Below are 25456 nucleotides of genomic sequence, written 5' to 3'. Positions count from 1 at the left end.
TCTGGGAGCGTGCTGCTTTAAGGCCTGTATATGACAGCAACAATTTAACAACTGGATCAAGCCTTACCTGTATCTTCGTCTGCCATCAGATCTGTCTTACTGTCAACTCTGTTTGTAGATCGTCTCCCCAACAGTGATAACTTCTTCTTACGTTTAAAACTCAATCTGGACACGCCCCTTGGTATTCTACCACCTTAATTAAATAGTACAAACATCAGTTTAAATGATTTTTTCTGAAATTTTGTTTGAATATCAACAGTAATGAAGTAAAAAAAACAAATGACTGAGGAATATCTCTGGTACATATTTAAGGCATTATTTCAGGTAGAAATAGACACAGAGTATAGTAAACGTAAGCTAACTGGATTGCATCTTCACATGAAAAATTCGACCTCTCTAGTGCAATTTACACCAAAAGTATTTGAAGAGCAGCAATTACCACTCAGCAACCAACCAATTTTAAGTTAAATGGATTAAGCTCATAAATATAAACCAACAATGCCATTTGGATACAACCGTGTTCCTTTTTCTATGACATAGTACTTATATTTTGAGTGAAATCAATGGATTAGTTTACCATCAGCCATTTCATCCAATTTGTTTCTTTTTAGTTCTTCTTCAACATCCACAGTGTTTTCTTCTGCAACTTTCAGGAAAACCTGCGACAAAGAAAAGATTAAATCTGATTATATAATTGTATTATTACTAAGGTAGTTAAATAATATTGTATTAATAAATCATGTTAAAGGGACTCCAATGAGTTTTTTTACTTGATGGAACTTGAAATAATTTTTCTATATTAGTTTATATAAACAATAGAAAATCCTGTCTGATACGCAAGAAAGTCACTATATATCATAAGCAGTTCTTGACGACTTAGTCAAGCCAATCATACAACATGCAGATTTCACAAGTTAATACATTCAACTATACCTCCTCAAGGCTGGTATCCGAGATGCCGAAACTTGAAATGCCGAGGTCAGTGTGGGTGTATTCTAGCTGCTGGAACAATTTTTCAAAGTCGCCCCTGTGAGCAGCCTCGGTTGGCATCTGATAACACAGTTCAGTCATGTTGTCTTCCACCAGTCTCGCCTCCGGTACATACTTCTTGATGAATGACGTCACTTTCTTGACAGAGAATCCTGCTTGAAATATTCAGAGAAATAATGGTTATGTTCTCCGAGTGATAAAGAAAATCATTCTATAAGTCAAGTGTAAAATTATTTTTATCAATATATGTATATTTTTGTATTTTGTATGATTTTCAAAATATTCAAAGGCAACATTTCCATGAAATTTGTGCTATTATAGATTTTAGGATATTAGAATCATTTCAAACATTTTTGATTATTTAACCAAAAACTTCCAAAACATTTACAATGTTTCTCAAACATTCTAGGATATTTCGTGTCAATTTCACAATGCTATGATGCATGAATGTTTTTTACTAATCCATAGGTCACATTTGCTGCAATTTTCCACTTTTTCTTGGCAGTAAATGTAAATATTTTCCTAATATCAATGATAATTTCAGACCGTGTCAATTACGACGGTATTTACCGGGATATGTTGTGTCATCACTAGGTGGCGTGGGCGGATCACTGTCCGATTTCCCGTCAGCATAACCTTCATCATCATTATCGTTTGTTAAACTCGGCTAAAATTCAGATAATCGGACATAAATTTGCAAATATAAAATACACTTTCAAAATTTCTATTATTATATCATACGAAAAATGAATAACAAATAGTATCGTCGAGTGACCCGTTTTTACGCTGCCCTATTTCGACGCCATTTATATTTTGCATCATAATTGATATAAGCGGCCGCTTACGTCATCACTGTACTACGCTATAGCAAAAGGGGAATCCTCTAGTTGGTTAGGTAACAATATGTAGTAAATAAGACGCCCAAAGGTAAGATTTAGCATGTTATACCTTATTAAAGAGATTTTTATATGATTTCACTAATGCAATTTTGACCCTCACTTTACTATGTCATGTTTTCCTTGCAAAAATCGGCTGGAAAATACCTCCGTGTCTGCTGACCTCATTTCCTTATTCTCGGGTCAAGTGGCAGTAAAATTACCCAATAGTGTTGTTTTTGGCGCATTTTTTCACCCTAAAGCAACCTGTACGTGTTGTAGATTTTTTTACGGATATTAATTGCTAAATGAATGTTAATTGAAAATTAATTGGATATGTTTATCTTATTTGGATGGAATGAATTGCCATATTTTCATTAGTTGCTCCACTAAATGTATTATTTTGTTTTTGCAGGTTCGACAAAGAAAGTAAAGGTGCTATTTTCCAACCTATATTTTTTCAGCAGAGGAGGTCAAACAGACTAGGGAAACCGTCCAAACCACTGTAAAAATACAACAATAGCATTTATCACATATAATTATGCTTTATTTATGAAAGAAATAAAGAAAAGATAAACTAGTTTTCACTTGTTGATACTTTGCAGGTCTATGCTCTTGATATTGGTGAACAACGTAAGTAAAAGAATTATGGTGTACAGTCTCCTATCGTGTGTAAATAAATTAGCCAATCAATAGCGTCGTTTTAGGGCACTCTCAATAAAAATGGCCGCTCCTGGGTGAAGTGAAAGTAGGATTGTTTATGAAAAGGAATAGCTGGAAAACGGCTTATATTTACCAATTTCATAAAGGTTAGAGATTTTTTAAAAAGTTAAAACATCTTATACAATACAATCACATCGTTTTTATAGACGCATACAAAACAATCCTTAAGGGCGTCGAAACTGGTCACTCGAGGATATAGTTTACACTTTTATTCAATCAAACTTAACATCAAAATGTTCCCAGATATTTAATAAGATTGGAGAAATATGGCCACTTAAATAACAGGGAATGCTGTAAAGCAACTGTCAGATGACGTAAATATTCTATCAGCTGAGAGTTAAAGCGAGAATCTACTCAATGTATGCAAATAACTGGCAAACCAGATAGCAAACACTGTGCGAATAGTATATTCAGCAAAACGATTAAAGCAAGCTAGTCTCAGGGGAAAACCAAATCAAGCAGTAACAAGGCAAGCTAGGATTGCTAGACTACGTGTCATTTGGGCAAAACCTAGAAACACAACTTGACAAGAGATTTAAGGACTTCTTGGCAAGCGCACTGTACTCCCGGCTTGATATATGATCAAAGCTAAAACTATGAATGACAGGTTATGAAAACTACTGGTATTTGCCCCTTAACCGACGGGAATGAGGTCATGACCCCACCACCGATATCGGAGAAAGTACAACCAGCAGACAAAAACTTTATGACACAAAATGCAATGAAGTTTTTGGTTCGCCTGATAAACTCTAACAGAATTTTTCCACCGTAATTGACTAACTTAAAATGAGTGTTCAAAGACGTAATACTAAAATTGATGTAATATGAATAATGTAAGATACCAAGATATTTAAACAACATTATTAACGTGAAAAGCCTGTATAACATTTATATTAAAAAACTGATTACAACTTTCAAGTATTTTAAAAAGATAGAAAGAACAAGATTTACGACACTGACATTGTCTTTAAAAAGCACCTTTAAATGTCATATTGATAATGTTCATTTACAATTTCTGCACACATAGGTTGATTCATGGAAATGTTATGCTGTATCCAATGAATTTTCTTGTTCTTTGCTCACAGGTATGTTGGGTGGGCGGGAAGTGAAAACTAATCTAATGTACTTGTAAAACTGGCTGTAAGCTAGCTGTTCGGCGAAAAGACACAGATGCACAATTTTCTCGAGCTTTTATACAGTTAAGCCTGTCTGACTTATACCCGACTTACTGAAATTAGCCCAACTATATTAAATGAATGCTGGGAACCAGGCAATACCTACGACAAATGCCGAACAAATCCAAATAACCGACAACCATACCAAATTGTTCCGAATGCTATAAACATACAGATTAATTGAGAGCTTTGACGACAAATAACAGTATTTTCTTGAAAAATAAATGTAATTATTGACAGTCGTAAATAATTCTTATTATTTACAAAAATTATCAACTGTTTTTAATATAAAATTCAACTCCTATGACTAAAGAGATGTGACTGAGCAAAATCAGTTAAGTCTGCAGTCTCAATCACTTGGCCATATCAAATAAACAGATAACTTTCAAAGGAAATCAATTTCTGATCTTTCTTTACTGAGTGTCTCTAATCAGATATGAGTTTTATCCACAAATACAACTATATCTGAAAGAAATTTCTAGAACTACATATCTGTATTTCTGACATGATTCATTTGGCCGAAAGAATGAAAGGAACAACACTCTAATTTCTGTAAATGCTGCCGAAAAAAGAATTTTTCAATGTAGTTTTTAATTTTTTCACAGAGAGCAGCAGATAACAAACTCACCAATACACTAGTAACCGTCCGTACACTACCAGCAGAAAGTGGTCGATCTTGATTCATCATCAACTGTTCCTTCAAAATGAGGTCCTCATCAATGTCATTATCACTGCGTACTAACGTAAGGTAGTATCCGTTACCATAGTGATTCTTCAAAAACAGACTTGACCCTATACAACACAGACGACCTTGAGAGATGATCGCAATACGGTCACCCAGTACGTCTGCTTCATCCATGTGATGTGTAGACAGAATAATTGTACGACCTAAAATATCAAATGGCACTGAACAGAAAAGCAGACTAGCTCTATATTTTTTGTTTGCATAGGTATGTCAGTATAGCCTTTATAATTCAGACAATTAAACCTTTAAAGCTAAGTGTTATAAGGAGTGAACATGTGAAAGTCAAAATAAGTTAACATTTTGCCATTATTCCTTAACTTTGCATGAATGATAAAATTTCTCACTTAGTCCAAGGAAATTTCTGCTGATTACATTGGATATATCCCCAATGTTCAACTTATTAAAAGAGTGGAGTGTCTTTTTATATTTTAGGTAGATTTATACTTTATCTTACACAACTTTCATTATCAACCCTTGGTCAATCACCATAGTAAGTCAATCTTTTGAAATATAAAGTCAATTCAGCTCAACCGGACAATAATAAAATGGGCATAAAGTTACTTTAAGTACCTTTCTTAAGCTTCAACAGAAGCTGCCATATAGCTCTCCTAGCATATGGATCCACGCCCGCAGTTGGCTCGTCTAAGATCACAGTCTTTGAGTTTCCTACAAATGCTATGGCAACAGACAGCTTTCTCTTCATACCACCTTTAATATAACAAGATCACTTTATAATAAATTACTTTTACCCTCGGGTAACCTTGATTAGATACCTCAAGTATTTTGAAAGTGTATGTTTAATACATTACTAGTATATTTCTCTTTATTCTGACATTGGTTATAAAAAAATTTTGCCATTACATAAAATTAACTATGATGTTTAAAAAAATCCTATTTTATTCCTACATAAAAAACATGTTGTTTGACTTTGGAACATTAACAAATATGGTGTAGACTCAAGGAAATGGTCAAATCTAGGACATCTAACAATATTTCTTAGCTATTTTAGCAGACAAAATATACATTAAACTGTTAACAAAATGCATACATAATGAATTGTAAAGAATCAGTCCCTTTATCTTCCAAAAGTAAACTACTGGAATTACGATGACCACTTTATAGTGTAATAACTGGTATAATTTACATTTGTCTGATAAAACAAACTAAATAACTTTGACAGGAATTATGAAAACCTACCGGACAGATTGCTCGAGTGTTCTTTACGTTTGTGCGGCAATCCGACATCTTTTATCATCTGCTCCATCTCCGCTTGAACGTCCTTTGATGAAGAGCCCTTTAACCGAGCATAAAACCACAGGTGCTCTTCAACTGTCAACCTAAATATCAAACATAATGATTGTAACAAAAACTTCTTATTCTATACAATTACATGTATAGGACCAAATTTTAAAATTTCAAGTTTGCTATAATTGTAAATATTGAATACTGAAGATTAATATAAAGTCTTATTTAGGCGTGTCATGGTTATTTGTTTAAATGGGTTTAGTCAGTTTTAGCCAAAAATTGGTTAGAAAATTTTGTTAACCCTGACACCCTTTATCTTATTATAAAAGTTAGACAGTATGGCTGTAGCTGTGTAGTTTATGTTCAGTGCTTTTATGTTGTCAAATCTGGTGGCAAAACTCGCCCCTTATATATATATTTTTTTAGATCCATTGTACAATAAGAGTGGGACAGAAAGGGACATTGCAGTTTGAAAACATAAAATGATGTTTCATCGATTTCTAAATTATCCCCTTCGTGACACAATTATTTTCTACATACCATAGGCCCTACCACCTATCTCATAAGAGAGACAAAATCTCCGAATACACTTCTGTTCTTTAACCAGCTGGATAGCATCCTCATGTGAAAAGTATTCAGTCGACAGACAGAGTGTAAGGTCTTGAACCAACGGCAGTAAGGGGCAAGTGATTGGACATCAGTGACCTTAACCAACATGAAAAAAGAACTACTACTTACCAGTCAAACAGCACATTATGTTGCGGACACATTCCTAGACTGTGTCTAATTTGATCCATCTCTGAGCGAATATCATGACCGTGAATAAATGCCGTACCCTCAGTTGGTGGGAACAATCCTGTCAAAATTGACCTGAAACACAAGGTATGATAATAATGAAGATAATAATGTAATATTCTTAAAAGGAATGAGTCTTCAGAAGACTAAATTCTATCGTAACAAATAAGCAACTTATCAAGTAATTAGAAATGCAAATTATCAATTATAAGCAAATATAAAGACGAAAGTTTAAAGTATAAGAGTTGTTGGTAGGGCAGTGTGCTTGACTGAAGTTTAAAACTCATTTCCTTTAGTAGTTCTGGAAATGTCATATTGCAGGCAATTAAACCAAAGTGTGACACAGACACCAATGGCTGGGTGAGTACAAAAACTCTATTCTATTCTTTGAATAGGCAAGCTTAAAAAATCCAAATTTAAGATATGAACTCACATTGTTGTTGTTTTACCAGCACCATTATGTCCGAGGAATGATGTTATCTGATCCTCGTAAAAGTTTAGACTCAGACCGTCAACTGCCATACGATTGGCTGACGAATATTTCTTCTTCAGATTACGAATAGCCACGCCCACTCTTTTACCCTTTGGTTCCGCCTCCATTTTGTCAGCATCTATATATGAACATTTGAAAATAACATTAAGCATTGAACAAAACACTGTTTAATGACATGTTTTTAGTGAAAAAGGAACTTATACAAGCATACTAATAATAATCGGTGTAAGATTTTCATATTTTAGCTATAAATCAATTACCCTGCTGGAACAAACAGTAATGAGCCATAGCTACAAATACACTTTTACTCTAAAAACCTCCAATTTTCATTTTGATATATCCAAATACTGATAAAGAATTTTTTTTTAAAATGAGTGTTTGAAGTTGAGCAGATTACGGGTAAACATACAAAAGTATGGAAATCATTATAGAATTATAATTTCACTCAATAAGAAAAACTAACAATAGTTTTACCTTGACCATTTAGTTCCATATTAGCAGATCTGTCTGCCCTGTCAAAGTTATCACTACTACCACACCAGTAGGATTTGGTGAAAGGGAAATAAAACGGCTTTGGTATACCATATTGACCTGCAAGATATAAATAAAGTGAACAATATAAGACATACATGTGTAAAAGTATGAAAAATTATCAAAAGTACAGAAGTTTGAAGTAAAATCAGGCAAATATATTTATATTTATCTGACTTGTATTAAAACTAAATCTTTTGGAAATAAAAATCTATAGGTGAAATGAATTCATAATATAAAACACACTTATCACATACCCTTGAGTAAATAATGCTTTGATACAGCTTAAAATTATGCCAAGGTATGACGAAAATCATCCCAGTGACCTTGACACATTAACTTCTAACCCGAAAAAACCATTGTACCAACATTTGACCATTCCATTCTAACATACTGGTCAATAAATGCTTAATGTGGCATTTCATTCTATATGACAGAATGTTGCAGGCATTCACATAGATCATATATGCTTACAAGGAAAACTTGCCACAATGTACCAAGTATTAAGGCGAACAGATCAGTGTCACTTACCTGGGAAAACTGCCTCAATGTACCATGTGAAGAGGGCATAAAGTACTGCATCAATCAGCATCATGGCAATACAGTGTAGCATGTTAAAATCATCATCATTCACGGGACTAATAGCCATGTTACTCCACTGCAGGCCAATAGCTTGCTCCTCCCACAATGCAATAAAGTTACACCCATACCCAAAGGCTACATTGGACGAGAGGCCCTGGAAAACAAGTAAAATACTATGGATAGTGGTGGCCCTGGTTTACAAATTAATGCATAAATAAAAAAAAAATTGCCAAAAAGTGCCACAGTTTTTTGTTGAATGTTTCTAGATAACACTGTTAGCAAATTTGAAGTAAATTTTAAGTAATGCATTTAAATATCCAAGCATAAGACTACAATTACAAACTAATTTATTCAAGTTGTAAAAACAAAACTCCAATACTTTGATAACTAGAGTGAAATAGCATTCTTTTTAAGCAATGGAGGGGCCATGAGTTGCATTAGGTTTGAAAGTAACAATTCTAAGATCACAATCAACTAAAATTATTTATGTTTTAGTACCTTATCTTAAGACAAAAATAAAAATCTTACCACGGCCATCTTGGTACTTCTAGTGAGGACCTCGTCAAATTGAAGCATCAACATGTAAGGCAGATAACCAAGGAAGTATATAAATCCAGCACAGCAGGCGGCCAAGTTCGGGCGCGAGAAAAACACGCTGATTAGGAAACATTTTATTATCGTGACAATTGCAAATATTGTCATGAAGAATAACACTGCAGACGCGTCCGAGTGCTCGAGCACCTTTCCTACCTGTAATGATATAAACATAAGATTATAAGTGAAATTTTCTTTTAAATATTTGCTTCCATACTGACATTTTTTTAAATTTTCATGGAATCAAGTAAATAAGGTAGTATATTAGTGAAGCTACATTTGGAATGACTTGGCATTTCTAACCTGTTTCAGATACAAAGCTTTCAATTCTGAATTTAATTTTTTGTACAAGGGAAAGGATCATTTTTATTCATTATAAATCCTTTAGAGAAACTTTCATATAAAATGTTCAATCAAAGATGGACCTTGAAAAAATAAGTTGGAAACTATAAATATTTTTTTTTTTTTTTTAAATGTAAAAATACGAACAACATGAAATATTGTACAAAAAGAATGCCACATCTCAAAAAGCCATGTTACCCCTTCAATAAATTTCATAACCTGGTCCTTCAATATGTAATGTTGCTAATAATTGAGACCTGTCTGTTAAAGTGATTAATACTTAATTAAGCAAGCATGGGAAATTTTTCTCTCGCCTGCAGGACGAGTAGCTTCTAAATCCAATGTAAAGGCAACATTTTTAATCTTGTCCTTCATTAAGTTCTCTAAAATTCTACACGTAATTACGAGCGGACAAGTGGAATTTTCGATTTCTGTTTGGGGTGGTTATGTAAAATGGTTATTCTGTATCACAGCACAAAAAGCCGTCACTTTACCTTTAGCATTATCACGAGTATAAGAATCGTCGCAAACATCATCACAAATGCGTTAATAAACCAAGCCATCCAATGCACACCATTTCCAAGCCCCATAATCTTCATAACTTCCTTCAGGCGTCTGTCCTTCTCATATACAATGCTCTTACACAACATGGCTGTCGTTAAAATCCACGCCAAGATCATGAATAGCGGCAACATCCTCGAGATTGCGTAAATAAATCTGAAATACAAAAAATTTAAAACTAAATGTTTATAGCTTATGTTGTAGGTTTCAATTTCTATAATGTATTTCAACCAATTGCACATGGATAGTAATGTACAAGGATTCCTTTCCTTAATTTTCATCATTCAAGTCACCTTTGTAGAATTACTAACTTTCTATAAACCTTTGTTAATTAACAGTTGAAAAAATGATGTAGGATTTGAAATCACTGCCTGTAAAGGTCATGTGATTCAATGTCAGTCGGTATTCTTAAATTAAAAACAACTTAAGTTATGCATGTATCAGAAATGTAAATTAAATTTTTTTTTAATAAATTGTATTTCACTTTTTACAATCTGGCAGCAAGAGTAACTAGCCTATGCCACTTGCAGAAAGCGTAGCCAGCCTGATCACACTTGATGTTGTTTTTCAGAAAACAAATTGTCTCTTAAAATTGAAATCCATTAAACAGACATTTCAAAAATTAAATTGCTAGTCCATTGTCATTTTTATAGATTTAAATTATATAAAGATATATCTCTAATGCCTGCAGTTAACACAATTTTCGTTTGAATTTTGAAAAATAAAAAGTTCCGAATGTCTTTATGAAACAAATATGTTGGGTATATTTCCTTTTGATTGGCACATGCATGAAATCGTTGATAAATGGTTAAAACCTTGCTTAAAAAAGCAGCATAAAATTTTGTTCCAAATCATTCTACACTGTTTACAAAAAGATTTTATGTATGTTAAAAAGTAGAAACATTCTATGTTACAAGTTTTCAAGAACTGGCCATAATAATCATGGAAACAACATAATCTTACCGTTTTTAAGTTTTATAAAAATATTTCATTAAATATAGCTTAATAACCCTTTAAATATGAAAGAGTTAGTATATGAAACGGTAAAAATGAAAGCGTGCAAATTGAGTATAATATATAAGATAACAATGTTAGTGGCATGATGTAAATGTTAGTAAAAAATGTTGGCTTGGCCCTAAAAACCTCAACAAAACCGCAACAAGTTCCTTAAAAGTTGGTTTGTTATGTTTGAAAATGAGTCACACCAACACCAATCGGGTCATATGACAACTTCCCAGCTTAACTAGCTGAGGAAAACCTCAGGTGCCTTTCCTGCATTATTTCAGACTTAAACAGGCACCTGAGTAGAACCACCGATGTTCTGTAAGCTAGCTTCCTCAAATGAAAGAATCATGAATCCATAGTCCCTGACAGGATTCGAACTAATAGCTGAAAGGAGCAAGTAAGATGAAGACTGTAAACACAGTTACTCATCCATGGAGACCACATCTCAAATGTTCAATTCATTTGTCATTAACTTTAGAAAAAATAAAAGCAAATTAGTTTTTTTTTAAAAGTTTTGGTACTCCTGCTGTACAAACTAATGTGGAAAAAAAAACCTTCCCAGATTATCCTAAATAAACAATTTCAATTTCTCAAAATTTATTGTTATATTCCTTCAAAAACACCTAAAACCTCCTATATCATTATTACATTGTTTTTAAATTAATAGTTATATATACTTCCCCTTTTATTAAATTAAAATATCAAAATACCAGAATTGCAAATTTAGCCCTTTCATGCAACTTATTAAGTTAATGTATTACATTTAAAGTGAAGATCTAAAACAGTGATAAATCAATGCCAAACCAATTAAGCAACTCACTTATCTTCGAGCCAGCATGGATATGGGAACTGTTGAGCTACTATTCCAACAGGTAGATTACCTCCCTTTGTTTGTACACGAATCATTGCATGTTCTATCATATCTTGAATATACGCAAAACCATAGAGGAAATATTTTAAATCTGGCCATGGCCTACTTCTCGGACCTGGTCGAGGGTACCTAAATGATAATATGACTGGGTGAGTCGTAAAAAAACCAAGTTCGGATGATAAAGATATGATAGTTATATGGGGAGAGTCTACTGTGTCGAGAAATGATACACGCAGCCGATTACTCACTTATCTTCAGTATAACATGGGTACGGGAACTGCTGCGCAATAATTCCGACATCCGATGTTACCGTTATTCCGGTCTGAATTTTAATAACTGCATGCTCTAACATATCCTGTATATATGCGAATCCATACATGAAATATTTAAGGTGCCATGGCTGACGCCTCGGTCCAGGTCTCGGATATCTGAAAACCGTAGTTTATACAAACAAACATGTTAGTGAAAAGAAATGTTAAATTAATTCCTTTAATGCAACAATACAAACTATTGCTTCACTTCAACATATTGCATAGGATCTTTTGTCAAGCTGTATTTCAAAATAAGAAAGTTTTTGAAGGTTAAAAACTCAAATAAAGATATTTAAAGTAATGACAAAATCAATTCCTTTTTACCTTTGAAACAAATATATAACTTTCATCAACATATTTTTTTAAAGGAAAATGCCCAAGAAAAAGGCATCTTTTATGTCACAATAACATTTCTCAGCTTAAAGGGCAACTTCCAGCTTTACTTGGGTTGTAAGAGATTAGTTCTGAACATTTATTCAAGCATAAACGAAACCTGCCATTTAACCAAATGAATGACTTGACCAAATATAAATTTCCCGCATGATTCTATCATACAATGAGAATAGGCAAATATCAATGTATACATTTCTAAGGAAAACCTGCAAAAATTAGGGCGAGATGGCCTAGTGGTTGAAGCGTCCTCCCCTCAATCCTGAGATCACAGGGTTCAAGTCTTACTGAAGTCATAATCATGTTTCCTCATAATACACCAGTACTGGTTCATTCAGAGAAATGTTCGAATAATCTCTGAGCTTAGTCACAATCAAGCTACAATCAATATTGATAATCCAGCAAAAAAAATCGAAAAATATTCTAACCCAGCAAAAAAGAAATCCAAAAAAAAATCAAACCCAGCAAATAAACAGATAAAAATCTAACCTGTCTCGAACCCGTTTAGTGCTATCAACCTTGTCAACATCCATTCGTATCTTATATTGTAAATTTTTAGGCATCACAGTTGTTGACTCGTCCATCCCCGGAAATTCAATGGCCGCCCAAAACAAATCGTTGTCGATCATTGCTATCCCATCATCCATCATTTGTTGCCTGTTTGTATAGCCGACAAACTTGTCAAAGTTGAAACACTGTAACACAATATATTTAAAGTACTTATAATATGCTATCATAAAACATTTGGTTGTTGGTTTTTTAACAGCATCATCATTTTTAATCCATAGTCGTCTGAAGTCAAAACCATCTAGCCTTTGCCCCCAGTAGAAAGCCAGTCCAGCTTGCACATCCATGCAGTCTGACCAGACTCTTAGCAGTTGGTAGCGTAAGTTTTATATCTGGACACTCTAATTCCCATAGCTTTAAATCGACTTTTCCAAATTTAAAGCTGAGTAAGTATATTAGGCAAAAGCAACAGGTTAAGATGATGTTATTACTTTCTTGCTTTTGTATCTGGACATGACTTCAAGCATTTTATATATCTGTGAATTATTACATTCTGAAGAAGACAGCATATTAATGCCAACTTTTCATAACACAACTTCCTAACATAACTAAACAATGTCCTAAACAGAATTCAGACCTGCAGACTTAATTTAAAAAGTAACATTTAAAACAAAACTGATATGTCTACATATGGACCTTTCCAGTGTTTACAGATTTATGTAAATTGGCTAACTTGTTATCCAATTGCTACACTGAGATAGTACATAGTCACTGGTTGACCTGGTTTGCACAAAAGAACACATGGTTTTGTTTGTGATACTGTTTGTGAGCAGTTGACCTAGCAATGAATGGAAAAGGTGTGGCTAAATGTTCCGCTACGAAAAACCGGAAAGGTCCATTTTCAATGGGAGAAAACTTACCTTAATATATTCACCGATTGTACTAAACAGTTCATCAGTATATCTCAGTGAATCCCTCCAGTCATACTGTGAGGTGTTAGCTCCGTTGCTAAGGTAACGTTTAAGGAAAGAACACACACTGGATGTGTTGAATGTACTATTTGGACTCAATATGGACTCGGCATATGTAGAACCCAATGAGCAAAGACTGCTATCAACAACTAGCTGTAACAAATAAAAATATTCATTGTACAATACATTTAATTTGTGGCAAATATGTTTCAGTATTGTTTTGGTATGTTAATTTTTTTCAGGCCCCATTTTGGGTTACCCCATTTATTTCCTTCACTATTTAACCATTGCAGGTCAAAGTTCATTCGGCGGCATGGCTGAGTGGTTAACGTGTCAGACTAGTAATCTAAGGATTGCTGGCTGCATGGGTTCTGACCCAGTCAGTTGTTCCCTTGAGCAAGAAACTTCACATTCATTGCTTAGTACTAGTTGGTTCCAGGAACAGATTCAAAAGTGTTTCAATAAGCTTAAAGCTTCAAACACAATCAAACTAAAATAAATTTGTATTAACTAAAGCACATTCCACAATATGTTTACAAATTATATTATTACAGTATTATCTAGAACTGTATTTGTAAGTTGTATTGCTTGTAACATTTTTTTTTTACAACTTTTAGTAGTATTAAATCAAGCCATAACACAGAGGGTCTATTCCAGAGTTGTATTTAATATATCGCAATGCAGATTAGTATAGAAAATAAACTTATCAGTCAACAGAAATACAATTATTCAAGGCTGAAAATATACAAAATGCAGACATATTTCTCCATAATAGGGTTACATTGTACAGAAAAATTAAAATTCCACTTGATTTTGCAGTATATAAAAACATAATTTTACAATATACTAACTCTAAGAGCTTCTACTGTTCGACTATTATTGAGAAAGTCAAATAGGTCAGAAGAGTAGTTAGCCCATGCGTCTGCTAAATTTCCAATGTTCTCAAGGTCACGGAAAAATTGCTGCGTCTGCAAAAATATATGAAATAAGAATTCAGACATGATAGGTCATTTTATAGTTATACAAAAAAATATATAAAATTTCAGTTATTAGTTTTTAATTTTCACTGCATTGAAGTATACAGCTTGATTTGTTGAATATATAATATATTTAAACTTCACTTATCTTTAGATAATGATATCTGTAAATATATATGAATACAATATTAATAAGAAATATTTAGCATAATTACGACAAATTCACACTTAAAAAGTATCACCTTTTTATCAATAAATCTGAAAAAATCAGATATTATGCTTAATTTAATATTGTTTAGTCAGAACCAGTAAGTAACTTCCTCTGCTTCAAAAAAATCTTATTAAGTAATAAAATCACTTCCCTTTAAAACAAAACCTAACCCCCCTTAATATTTTAAAAACACTTGTCCATTTTTGAAACTTTTGAAACTGGACAAAACCATTCATTATTTTCAGAAAAAAATTCCAACAGTGTGCTGAATGAAAAGCAAACAAGTGAAGACCATGATCAGATGGCAACTATGTGCTGACTGATATTTATCTGCACTGGTTGCATCGGTAGATTCAGTTGTCACCAACATGCTACAGATTAATAAGCACATATCAATAAACAAATATTTTGAAATAGTTTTTCTTTGATGTTTTTTACAAATCTGGTTATGTTTGTAGTTTAATTTACATTATTAATGATTTCCTCCATTACAACTTACATTATTAATGATTTCCTCCATTACAACTTACATGATTAATGATTTCCTCTGTTACAACTTACATTATTAATGATTTTCTCCATTACAACTTACATTATTAATGATTCCCTCCATTACAACTTATCCTCTGTTACAACTTACATTATCAATTGTTTCCTCTGTTACATAATAAATGATATCCTCCATTACAACTTACATTATTAATGATTCCCTCCATTACAACTTATCCTCTGTTACAACTTACATTATCAATTGTTTCCTCTGTTACATAATAAATGATATCCTCCGTTACAACTTACATTATTAATGATTTCCTTCATTACAACTTACATTATTAATAATTTCCTTTGTTACAACTTACAGTATTAATGATTTCCTTCGTTACAACTTACATTATTAATAATTTCCTCCATTACATAACATAACATAACATATAGTTTATTAGCATAATATGTGTTGACATACATACATAGCCATTTACAATGCAAGAAGTACAGACATGAAATTTTTAACAGAAGAACATGATCAAACAATTCAAAAAGGATAAGTATATTGATAACATGTTACATTCAGTCAATTTTCAAAAAACAATACAAATTTTCAACTGTGACTAGATCAGTAAATAAAAATAACTATAAAATTGCGTTTCTTTGATCATTATATAGTATGATAGTTATAAAATACTAAAGAAATCGCCAGTGTATTTAAACATTGTTATTGGTATTTCGTAGTTGAAAGGCAGAATATATGAATTTAGCAACGTTGGTAATACTTTTTGAGGATTCGCATGATAGAAGGGTTATGAACTTTTGGATTGATGGCCATCTACAATAATATGGTTTAAAATATTTGGTTCTTAGTTCACTATATTTCGGGCATACTAATAAACAAGAGCCACCGCCGGGCGGGGGCAACGCTCGCCTTTTTACTTTTTCTAAACGCAAACATAGAAAGGTTTGAACATATATTGACGTTTCCTTTTTATAAATTTAGTTGGTCTGTCTTGTCACATTAGTTTTGTTTATATATTTTGAATATATATGAATAGAAACATTAAGCATATTTCTAAAAATAGCAACAGTACGCAATTTCTTAAAATAGCAACATGACGCAATTTCTAAAAATAGAAAAAAATGACGCATTTCTAAAATAGCAACAATGACGCAATTTCTAAAAATAGAAAAAAAATGACACAATTTCTAAAAATAGAAAAAATGACGCAATTTTCTAAAAATAGAAAAAATGACGCAATTTTCTAAAAATAGCAAACAATGACGCAATTTTAAAAAATAGAAAAAAAATGACGGCAATTTCTAAAAATAGAAAAAAATGACGCAATTTCTAAAAATAGAAAAAAAATGACGCAATTTCTTAAAATAGAAAAAAAATGGCACAATTTCTTAAAGTAGAAAAAATGACGCAATTTCTTAAAAAATAGAAAAAAAAATAAAGCAATTTCTAAAAATAGAAAAAATGACGCAATTTCTAAAAATAGAAAAAAAAATGACGCAATTTCTAAAAAATAGAAAAAAATGACGCAATTTCTAAAAATAGAAAAAAATGACGCAGTTTCTAAAAATAGAAACAATGATGCAATTTCTAAAAATAGAAAAAAATGACGCAATTTTATATATATATATTATATGTGTGTGTATATATATATATACATGCATTATATATATATGCATGTATATATATATATATCTATATATATATATATATATTATCTATATATTATATATATCTATATATATATGCATATATATATTCAAAAAAAAAAAAAAAAAAATATATATATATATACATGTCTATATATATATATATATATATATATATATATTATATATATATATATATATATTCAAAAAAAAAAATATATATATATATATACATTCTATATATATATATATAATATATATATATATATATATTATATATATATATTATTCAAAAAAAAAATATATATATATATATACATGTACATCTATAATATATATATGCATATATATATTCAAAAAAAATATAAAAAATATATATATATATATCAAATATATATATACATACATATATATATACATGTATATATATATGTTATATTTGATATATATATATTTGATATATTATATATATATATATATTATATATATATATATATTATTATATATATATATTTGTATATATACACATGTATATATATATATTGATTTGATACATATATATATATATATATATATATACTATATATATATATATTATATATGCATATATATATTCAAAAAAAAATATATATAATATATATATATATATTATATACATATAGATATTTATATATATATATATTTGATTATATATATATATATATATCCAAAATGTAAAAGTTTAAAACAATACGGATAAAAATAGCGGGAAAAAAAAGAATGAAGTGATGCCTTTTCCAGTTTACATTGCAATTGTTTATTAATGGAACAAATATTTTAAACCATATTATTGTAGATGGCCAATCAATCCAAAAGTTCATAACCCTTCTATCATGCGAATCCTCAAAAAGTATTACCAACGTTGCTAAATTCATATTATTCTGCCTTTCAACTACGAAATACAATAACAATGTTTAAATACACTTTGGCGATTTCTTTAGTATTTTTATACTATCATACTATATAATGATCAAAGAAACGCAATTTTTATAGTTATTTTTTATTTACTGATCTAGTCACAGTTGAAAATTTGTATTGTTTTTTGAAAATTGACTGAATGTACATGTTATCAATATACTTATCCTTTTTGAATTGTTTGATCATGTTCTTCTGTTAAAAATTTCAATAATTTGACCTTCAAAGACAATGTCATTAATGAGTGAAGGTCAAGGTCTTTCGGTATATTTTTAACAGTTATCTTTGAAGATTATTATGTTCAAGTTTGAAAACAATCCATTTAAAAATAACAAAGTTACAGCCAATTATAGCCAAAAAAATGAAAATTTCAATAATCTGACCTTCAAAGTCAAGGTCATTGATGAGTTAAGGTCAAGGTCTGACTGGTTATTTTTAAGGGATATCCTTGAAGATTATTATGTTCAAGTTTGAAGACAATTCATTCAGAAATAACAAAGTAACAGCCAATAACAGCATGAACAAGCAAAAATTGGACTTTTAACCTTGAAGGTCAAGGTCATTTATGGATGAAGGTCAAGGTTAGTGTGGTCTACTGAAAGGTCTTGTCCCAAGGGTTGTTGTGGCCAAGTATGAAGACAATACACCAAGAAATAAAAAAGTTATGATCCAGGTACAAGTTTTCGGACGGCAACGGCAACGGCAACGCCGACCTGACTATAACAATACCTCTACTTTTTTTTTCAAAAAAAAAAAAAGTCGAGCTAAAAATGATACTCATTTTCAATCATGCGCATATTACATTCTTGGCAAATTCGAAGTCGTCGATCGACATTTGTGTATCTTCCAGTTTCGATAGCTAGTTGATGAGAAGACAATCTAAATTTAGATAATGCTATTTGATATTTTCTTTCATTTATACATTCTAGATATTTTTCAAAATTAAAAGTATGTTTAAATAGACAGTATGAAGATAATCTGTTAGATGTTGTTGATATTAGTGTACCAAGATTGTTTATAAATATCAAGGATTCTCTGTTTGATGAAATAATAAGGGATGACTATATTAGTTTGATTAATCCATATATCAGCTATCCTACTTCCTCTAGAATATGTTTTATCTGATAAGCCCAATTCATGTTGTTATATGTATATTTTGATTTGCATCATTTGACAACATAAAATAAACCTTTCTTATTAATACATTGGTAGATGTCAATATTTTAATCCAGTATTTAATCATCAATAGTTTTCTATATATTTTCATAGGTACTCTTCCAACCTCACCATATAGCCCTTCTAGATTTGTAGATTTTTTTACACCAAGCACCTTACGTAAAAATTTACAAACTGTATCAACTCAAAAGCTTTGATTCGTGATTTCCCCATATTGGTGCATTATAATTTCAGGACTGATCCAACTAGGCTATCGAACAGATTACATTTATCTTTATTGGTTAATTCTATTTGGTTGAAAATAATGAACAAGTTTGGTGTAAAGCATATGATGCGTACTGTGCTATCCTGCTTTGCGTTCTGTACCAAGAGCCATTTTTTAAATAGGTGTGTTCCTAAGTATTTGAAGGATTTAACAACCTCTAATTGCTGTTCACATAAAATAAAATTATGTTGTGTATGACGGCCCCTTTCGAAAATCATTATATTTTGTTTTGTCGGTGTTTATTTTTAGGCCCAAGTATCACAATAAGCTTCTAGTTTGTTTTAGTAAATCTTGAAGTGCATTTTGAGTGTTTGCAAAAAAGTACCGAATCATCGGCAAATAGTAAAATGAACAGTTTTAGCTCGTCTAGAGTAAATATTCCTTCAATGTCTGTGTTTAAATTTTCGACGATATCATTTATAAAGTATAAAAACATTAGGCTAGAACTTGGGTCTCCTTGTTTGACCCCCAATATGAGATTCGAAAAGTCTGAGTATTGGTTTTTATATCGAATAATGTTTAACTACACTATACATAGATTGGCATAGCTTTAACAATTTTTGAACTGACATTTTCAGAAATAAGTTTATGCCATAGAAACGTTCTATCTATTTATGCTCGAAACATTTTTTCATAATCTACAAAAGCTGTGTAAAGTTTTTTTGCCACAACTGAATGATTTTGCGATGACTGAGTGTAATAAAAGATACAATCCGTAGTTGTTCTACCCTTTTGGAAGCCAAATTGATGATCATTTAATTTTTTCATTTAATTGCGACCATTTTGTGACTCTACTTAATAATTACTTGCGAATATATTTACCTAGTATGTTTTAAGACATATACCCCTATATTTGGTTTGGATCATCTATGTTCCCTCCTTTAAAAATTGGTACAATAATTCCCTTGCCCCATATTTCTGGGTACTCCCCTTTATTGAACAGTCTGTTAAAAAGTGAGTGTAATACTAATGCAATCTTATTATATGAACATTTATAAATTTCAGCGCAAATTTCATCTATTCCACTACTTTTATTATTATTTCATTACAACTTACATTATTAATGATTTCCTCCATTACCACTTACATTATTACGATTTTCCCCTTTTTAAAATTCATTAAAGATTTTTTCATTCAAATTACTTATCAATGTTTCCTCAAAACAATTTCTGATTCCTTTTTTACAACTTAATTTTTAAAGATTTTCCCCATTAAACCCCATCCTTGATGATTTCTCTGTTCAATTTTCATTAGAAAAATTTTTTTCTTGACAACTTACATTATTAAGATTTTCCTCCGTGCAGGATTCTGAGGGATAAAAACCACCTCTCACAATGGTTTAATTGGCGCCCTAGAAACCCTTTTTTCGAATTGGTTAAGAAAGGAAAAAAAAGCTTTCCTGGGCCGTGAAATAGAACAAATAATGTCTCCCTTATATCTGTATTGGGTATACCAACCCATTCATTTGACCAAATTTAAGAATCTATCGGGCCTCTAATTAAAGATAGGAATTATACAACCCCTTCCTTTAACAATTTAGGTCATATTTTGGAAACATTTCCTTTCCAGTTATTACCACTATTCATCACCTTACTGCAGTAACTGGTTAACTCCTTATATAAATTAATAGTAGTCAATCCGTTATTGCACTAAGGCAACGAATTGTAAAAAAAAAAACTCCTACCATACAAATAAAGACCATTTTAATTAAATCCTTTAAGCATTGCTGACGCCAATAAAACAAATTATATCATAAAGTTCTGTAAAAAAAATCATTTTGTAAATATTATATTATTTTAATAAATAAACATTACAAAAGATAAGGTTTAAAGATTAAAACTCACTTGTTTCCCGAACACACTTTCTATCATTAAATCGTTCATATATCGGATTTTCAGTAGTTGATGTAGGTTGACCGGTCTGATTGTTTGTAGTCTGGGTGTTTGTAGTTTGGCTCTTTGATGCCTGTGTTGTACCCTGATTCTGCGATGCCAAATCTTTATCCATCGGCTGCCGGTCATTTTCAGTCAACGACTCTGCCTGGTCTTCATCGATGGAAAGCAGGGCACCAGTTCTGCCACAAACAAATTGACCGATAATATTCGTGAATGAGGCTGTGGAAACATCGGGCATGTTACCTTCTGACTGAAGACTCTGTGCAGCAGACATTAAGTCACGGAACGGTTTCTGCCAAGATGTGTTGCTTTGAAGCTGTGTTTAAAGAAAGTATAAAATCTTTGAAATAAATGTTTTGAAAAATAAAAATGTACTCCTCATTAAAAAAATAGGATCCAGTAATTTTTTTTTTCTGCAAATCATGATTCAAAGTGAAATAGGTAACAGTTGTGATGGTTATATGTAATTATACTGTCATCTTACACAAGGGTTATAATTCAAACTTTGAAGAAGAAAATGAGAAAATAATACAGATACAAAACAAAAATAAATTTCTTTCATTCATTAACTATTGTGCAACCATGATTAACATGTTAACAGTTTAAAGTTTTGAAACCATTCCTAATTTGAAATTCCATATCTACCTGCACATATTTTCATTATTCCCCATGTTTTTCAATATTTTTTTTTGGTTTAAAATGCCCAATCTCTTTATGAGTAAAACATTTCACCATAATATATCTAAAGGGCTGTAAGCACCCCATGTAAGAACATAAAAACTTACTCTCCGTAACAAGTCTCCTTGTTCAATTATAGTTAACAGCAACCTCTGTGAGTTCATGTTCTGCATAACAAACTGTTGGACCTGAAAAGTTGTAATCAAAATAATTTATAGGTGATTCCATTTCAACCAATGGTAGACCACAATCCTTATAAAGCAAAGTCTTTCAATAAAATAGTTACATCATCTTTACTTAAAAAAAAAATTACTTCAAAATAAAGACAGATACATACCTCCTCCTCAAATGCGACTAGGTCAAAATCTTCAACAAAATCGTCTACAAGTAAGAAAAACTGATCAGTTGAAAGGCTGCAAAGCTCGTCATGGACTCTGTGGGACATTGACTGGTTAGGAAAATAAAATATCTCGTCCAGCCTGGTCTCGTTACAAACTTCTTGACGTATGAAAGCAATGGTATCATTCTCCGACACGAAGACTGGTGGTACCAATGAGGCGACAATGTTGATCAGTGACGTTTCGTTCAGTTGGTCGACAAATATCTGAAATTTTTTAATATCCACATGTCATTGATTTGTTTATAAGTTCTTTTTTGTCTTTTATCAGAGTATCTTGTTTCGGGGACTTGTTTTTGACTCAAACCCAATTTAACCCATAGACTTGGGCCCAAAGGGTTTAAATTTATCCCCAGTTAAAACTCAAGACCCTCAGGTGTTTGTTTGTCAAAAAATTGCCCCCAAAAAGAAACATTGACCAATAAAAATTCCTAAATTTTTAAGCCCAACCCTCGGGTTTTTATCACCCCCAAAGGCCAGGTTTCTTAAGGTGCCAGCTTTTTATTTTAAAAAAAAAATTTTTTGAAATGAGTAAGTTTTTGTACCAAATGAAAGAAAAAAATTTGGGGGAAATTTCTTTTTCCCTTTTAAATGACAAAGGGGCCCAATTTAATTTTGCTTGCCAGAAACCCTTTGTATCCGCAGTCAAAAATTTTTTAAAAATATTGTTTTTTTAAATTGTAATATTGGGTTTAAAATCCTTTTTTAAACAGGCTTTTCTATTTTGTATAGAAAGTAAGCAAGTTAAAGTTAAAGGCCCAAATTTCTTGCGATTTTGAACTTATACTCAAAATTTCTTATTTTTTGAAAAAAGTTTTGGTTTTTTATTAAACGGGTTGGGCCGGGCCCATGTAAAAATTTCTAAGTACACACAAAAAATTAAATTAAAAAAATTTTACAAAATTTAAGTTGCCCCCAATAACAGTTAAGGGGGGGGGGGGTGGAGGGCGAAGTAATTTACCCGCCCCCTTGTCATAATGGAATTCTCTATTGCTCTTCCCCTCCCCATAAAAATTTGGAAGGCTTTATCTTAAAATTCCCAAGGTTTTTAAAAATTTTTGGTAAAAAGAGTCAAAAAAATTTAAGTCTGATAAAAATACAAAAAATTTAAAGGCTGGAACCCTTAAAAATTGTTGGGGCCCCACTTTGTTTTGATTTTAACTTTTTCTTTAAACCAAAAAAAAATATTTAACAAATCGAATCAGCTGAATTTACCTGTCGGTTGAGTGTAGCATTTAGAAGCCAGTCAATAACGTCTGACGACAGATTCAAATTCTGATCTATAATCTGTTGTCGAATTCTAGCGGGATTAATCACCGAGTTGCCGAGGGTGAAATTTCCTGCAGCAAAAAAAGTTCCAAATAATTATCATTCTGATAATTAAAACAAATCATGTTCCCATTAAACAAAAACAAAAGACCATAGAATTCAACTAAATGAAAGAGGTGATCTAAGTTTCTAACATTAATTTAGGGATGCAATGAAATCTAAATAAGTTTTGTTTTTATTAAATTAAACTTCAATACATTGTAAAGGAAACTGCAATGTTCATGTGAAGACTTTATTGTTTTGCATTTCCATATTTCAATACTTATTGAAATACCATATTGCAATACAGCATTGCAATACATATAAATATTCTATATTTCATACTGCATTGCCATATTACAGTTGGTATTGCAATGCTATTTTTTTACAGTTGGTATTGCAATGTTATATATATATATATATATATATTTTTTTTACAGTTGTTATTGCAATGTTATTTTACGGTTGTTAATGCAATGTTATTTTACAGTTGGTATTGCAATGCAATTTTATAGTTGGTATTGCAATGCTATATAACAGTTGGTATTGCTATTCTACAATTGGTATTGCAATGCAATATTCAATACATACAACCATACTGATGTGATTAAAAAAGGCAGTTTAAACAATGAAATAAATGATAATTTACACTACATACCAACAGCAGTACCATCAACAATTCTCTGATATAGGTCTGCCAGTAAATTTAGATCAGTAATAGTATCAGCAATTATTTCAGCATCAACGTTGCTACTCAATATCTCCTCCAAAGCTTGAACCGCTTCCGCTAACCTATAATATCAACATTATACAAATTTCATTTTCTAACACACTTCATAAATAATATTCAAAACTATATTTTCCTTCAAAATTTGATGACTTTAGAACAAAACGATCATATCAAATTATTATTTGACAATACTAATTAATTGCAAGACAGTTTATGTCTGCAGCATATATAACTGTATAATCTAGTATATCTAGGGGGGGTTTTTTATCAGCTATACATAACATATATCATCTTATATCCAACACTCTCAAACCATGTAAGCTAACAGTTCATACACCTAACATGGAAAGTTTCAAAAATTAAGTTTTTATCAATTGCTTAATTTGACCATAGAAATTTAGTGGACCTGAAAAAAATACAAAACTCTAATTTAGTGGTTTTAGATTGCATTTATGAACAAGATCACAAGTGCTTCTCTGCAATTTATCTATGGCACAAGCAGGTACATATTTGGATCAATGTCCTTCAGGAAGTTTGCTAGATAGCTTTCACTTTTCATATTTTAGATCCCTGCTGGGTTTAAAACATCCAAGCATTCAGTTAAGACTACGTACCCTGTTTGAGTAAATGATCCTGCCATGCCGGGTCGCTCGTCAGCATTAACTGTATCGTGGCATGTGTTGTTGAATGTACACATAAAAGACTGTAAGAAAGGCAGGATGCCAGTCGACGGCATGGCCTTTCCATCAAAATGGCCTGAAAGTTCAAATACATTATGAACATTACCTTTTGTGACTATTTCTAGCATCAATGTTGGACAACTATGTTTCACATAATCTTTCTGTCTAGGAAAAGTATTCTGATGTGAATTTTTTTAAGTTGTCAGACAACACAATAATAAATGACTCTATAATTTATAAAGATTTATGAAAGATGTGAATGCTGGTACACCACCAAATAAATCCAGACTTAATACACATATCTTAACTTTATTTGTATTTT

General features: G+C 31.4%; 1 protein-coding gene across 1 annotated transcript in view; it reads right to left on the bottom strand.

The window, feature by feature from the left end:
• LOC132720177 (phospholipid-transporting ATPase ABCA1-like) overlaps positions 1 to 25208 on the bottom strand; it is a gene marked incomplete at its 5' end in the record, with an annotated part of 51456 nt that extends 26248 nt beyond the window's left edge. The window contains 24 exon segments of the mRNA XM_060704219.1: positions 68 to 193; positions 578 to 659; positions 934 to 1145; positions 1561 to 1657; positions 4392 to 4651; positions 5079 to 5216; positions 5706 to 5845; positions 6492 to 6623; positions 6982 to 7159; positions 7516 to 7632; positions 8104 to 8308; positions 8683 to 8904; positions 9585 to 9807; positions 11776 to 11955; positions 12718 to 12923; positions 13656 to 13859; positions 14558 to 14674; positions 15363 to 15388; positions 21291 to 21657; positions 22127 to 22207; positions 22357 to 22623; positions 23632 to 23756; positions 24383 to 24516; positions 25069 to 25208. Of these exon segments, the coding sequence (XP_060560202.1) occupies positions 68 to 193; positions 578 to 659; positions 934 to 1145; positions 1561 to 1657; positions 4392 to 4651; positions 5079 to 5216; positions 5706 to 5845; positions 6492 to 6623; positions 6982 to 7159; positions 7516 to 7632; positions 8104 to 8308; positions 8683 to 8904; positions 9585 to 9807; positions 11776 to 11955; positions 12718 to 12923; positions 13656 to 13859; positions 14558 to 14674; positions 15363 to 15388; positions 21291 to 21657; positions 22127 to 22207; positions 22357 to 22623; positions 23632 to 23756; positions 24383 to 24516; positions 25069 to 25208 (3979 nt within the window).
• Between the last annotated feature and the right edge of the window lie 248 nt (positions 25209 to 25456).

The sequence above is a fragment of the Ruditapes philippinarum genome, unplaced genomic scaffold, assembly GCF_026571515.1.
Source record: "Ruditapes philippinarum isolate M1 unplaced genomic scaffold, ASM2657151v2 ctg9694_1_1_1_1, whole genome shotgun sequence".
Taxonomy (NCBI): domain Eukaryota; kingdom Metazoa; phylum Mollusca; class Bivalvia; order Venerida; family Veneridae; genus Ruditapes; species Ruditapes philippinarum.
The sequence above is the reverse complement of the archived record's forward strand: the minus strand, read 5'-3'. Positions and strand labels throughout refer to the sequence as shown.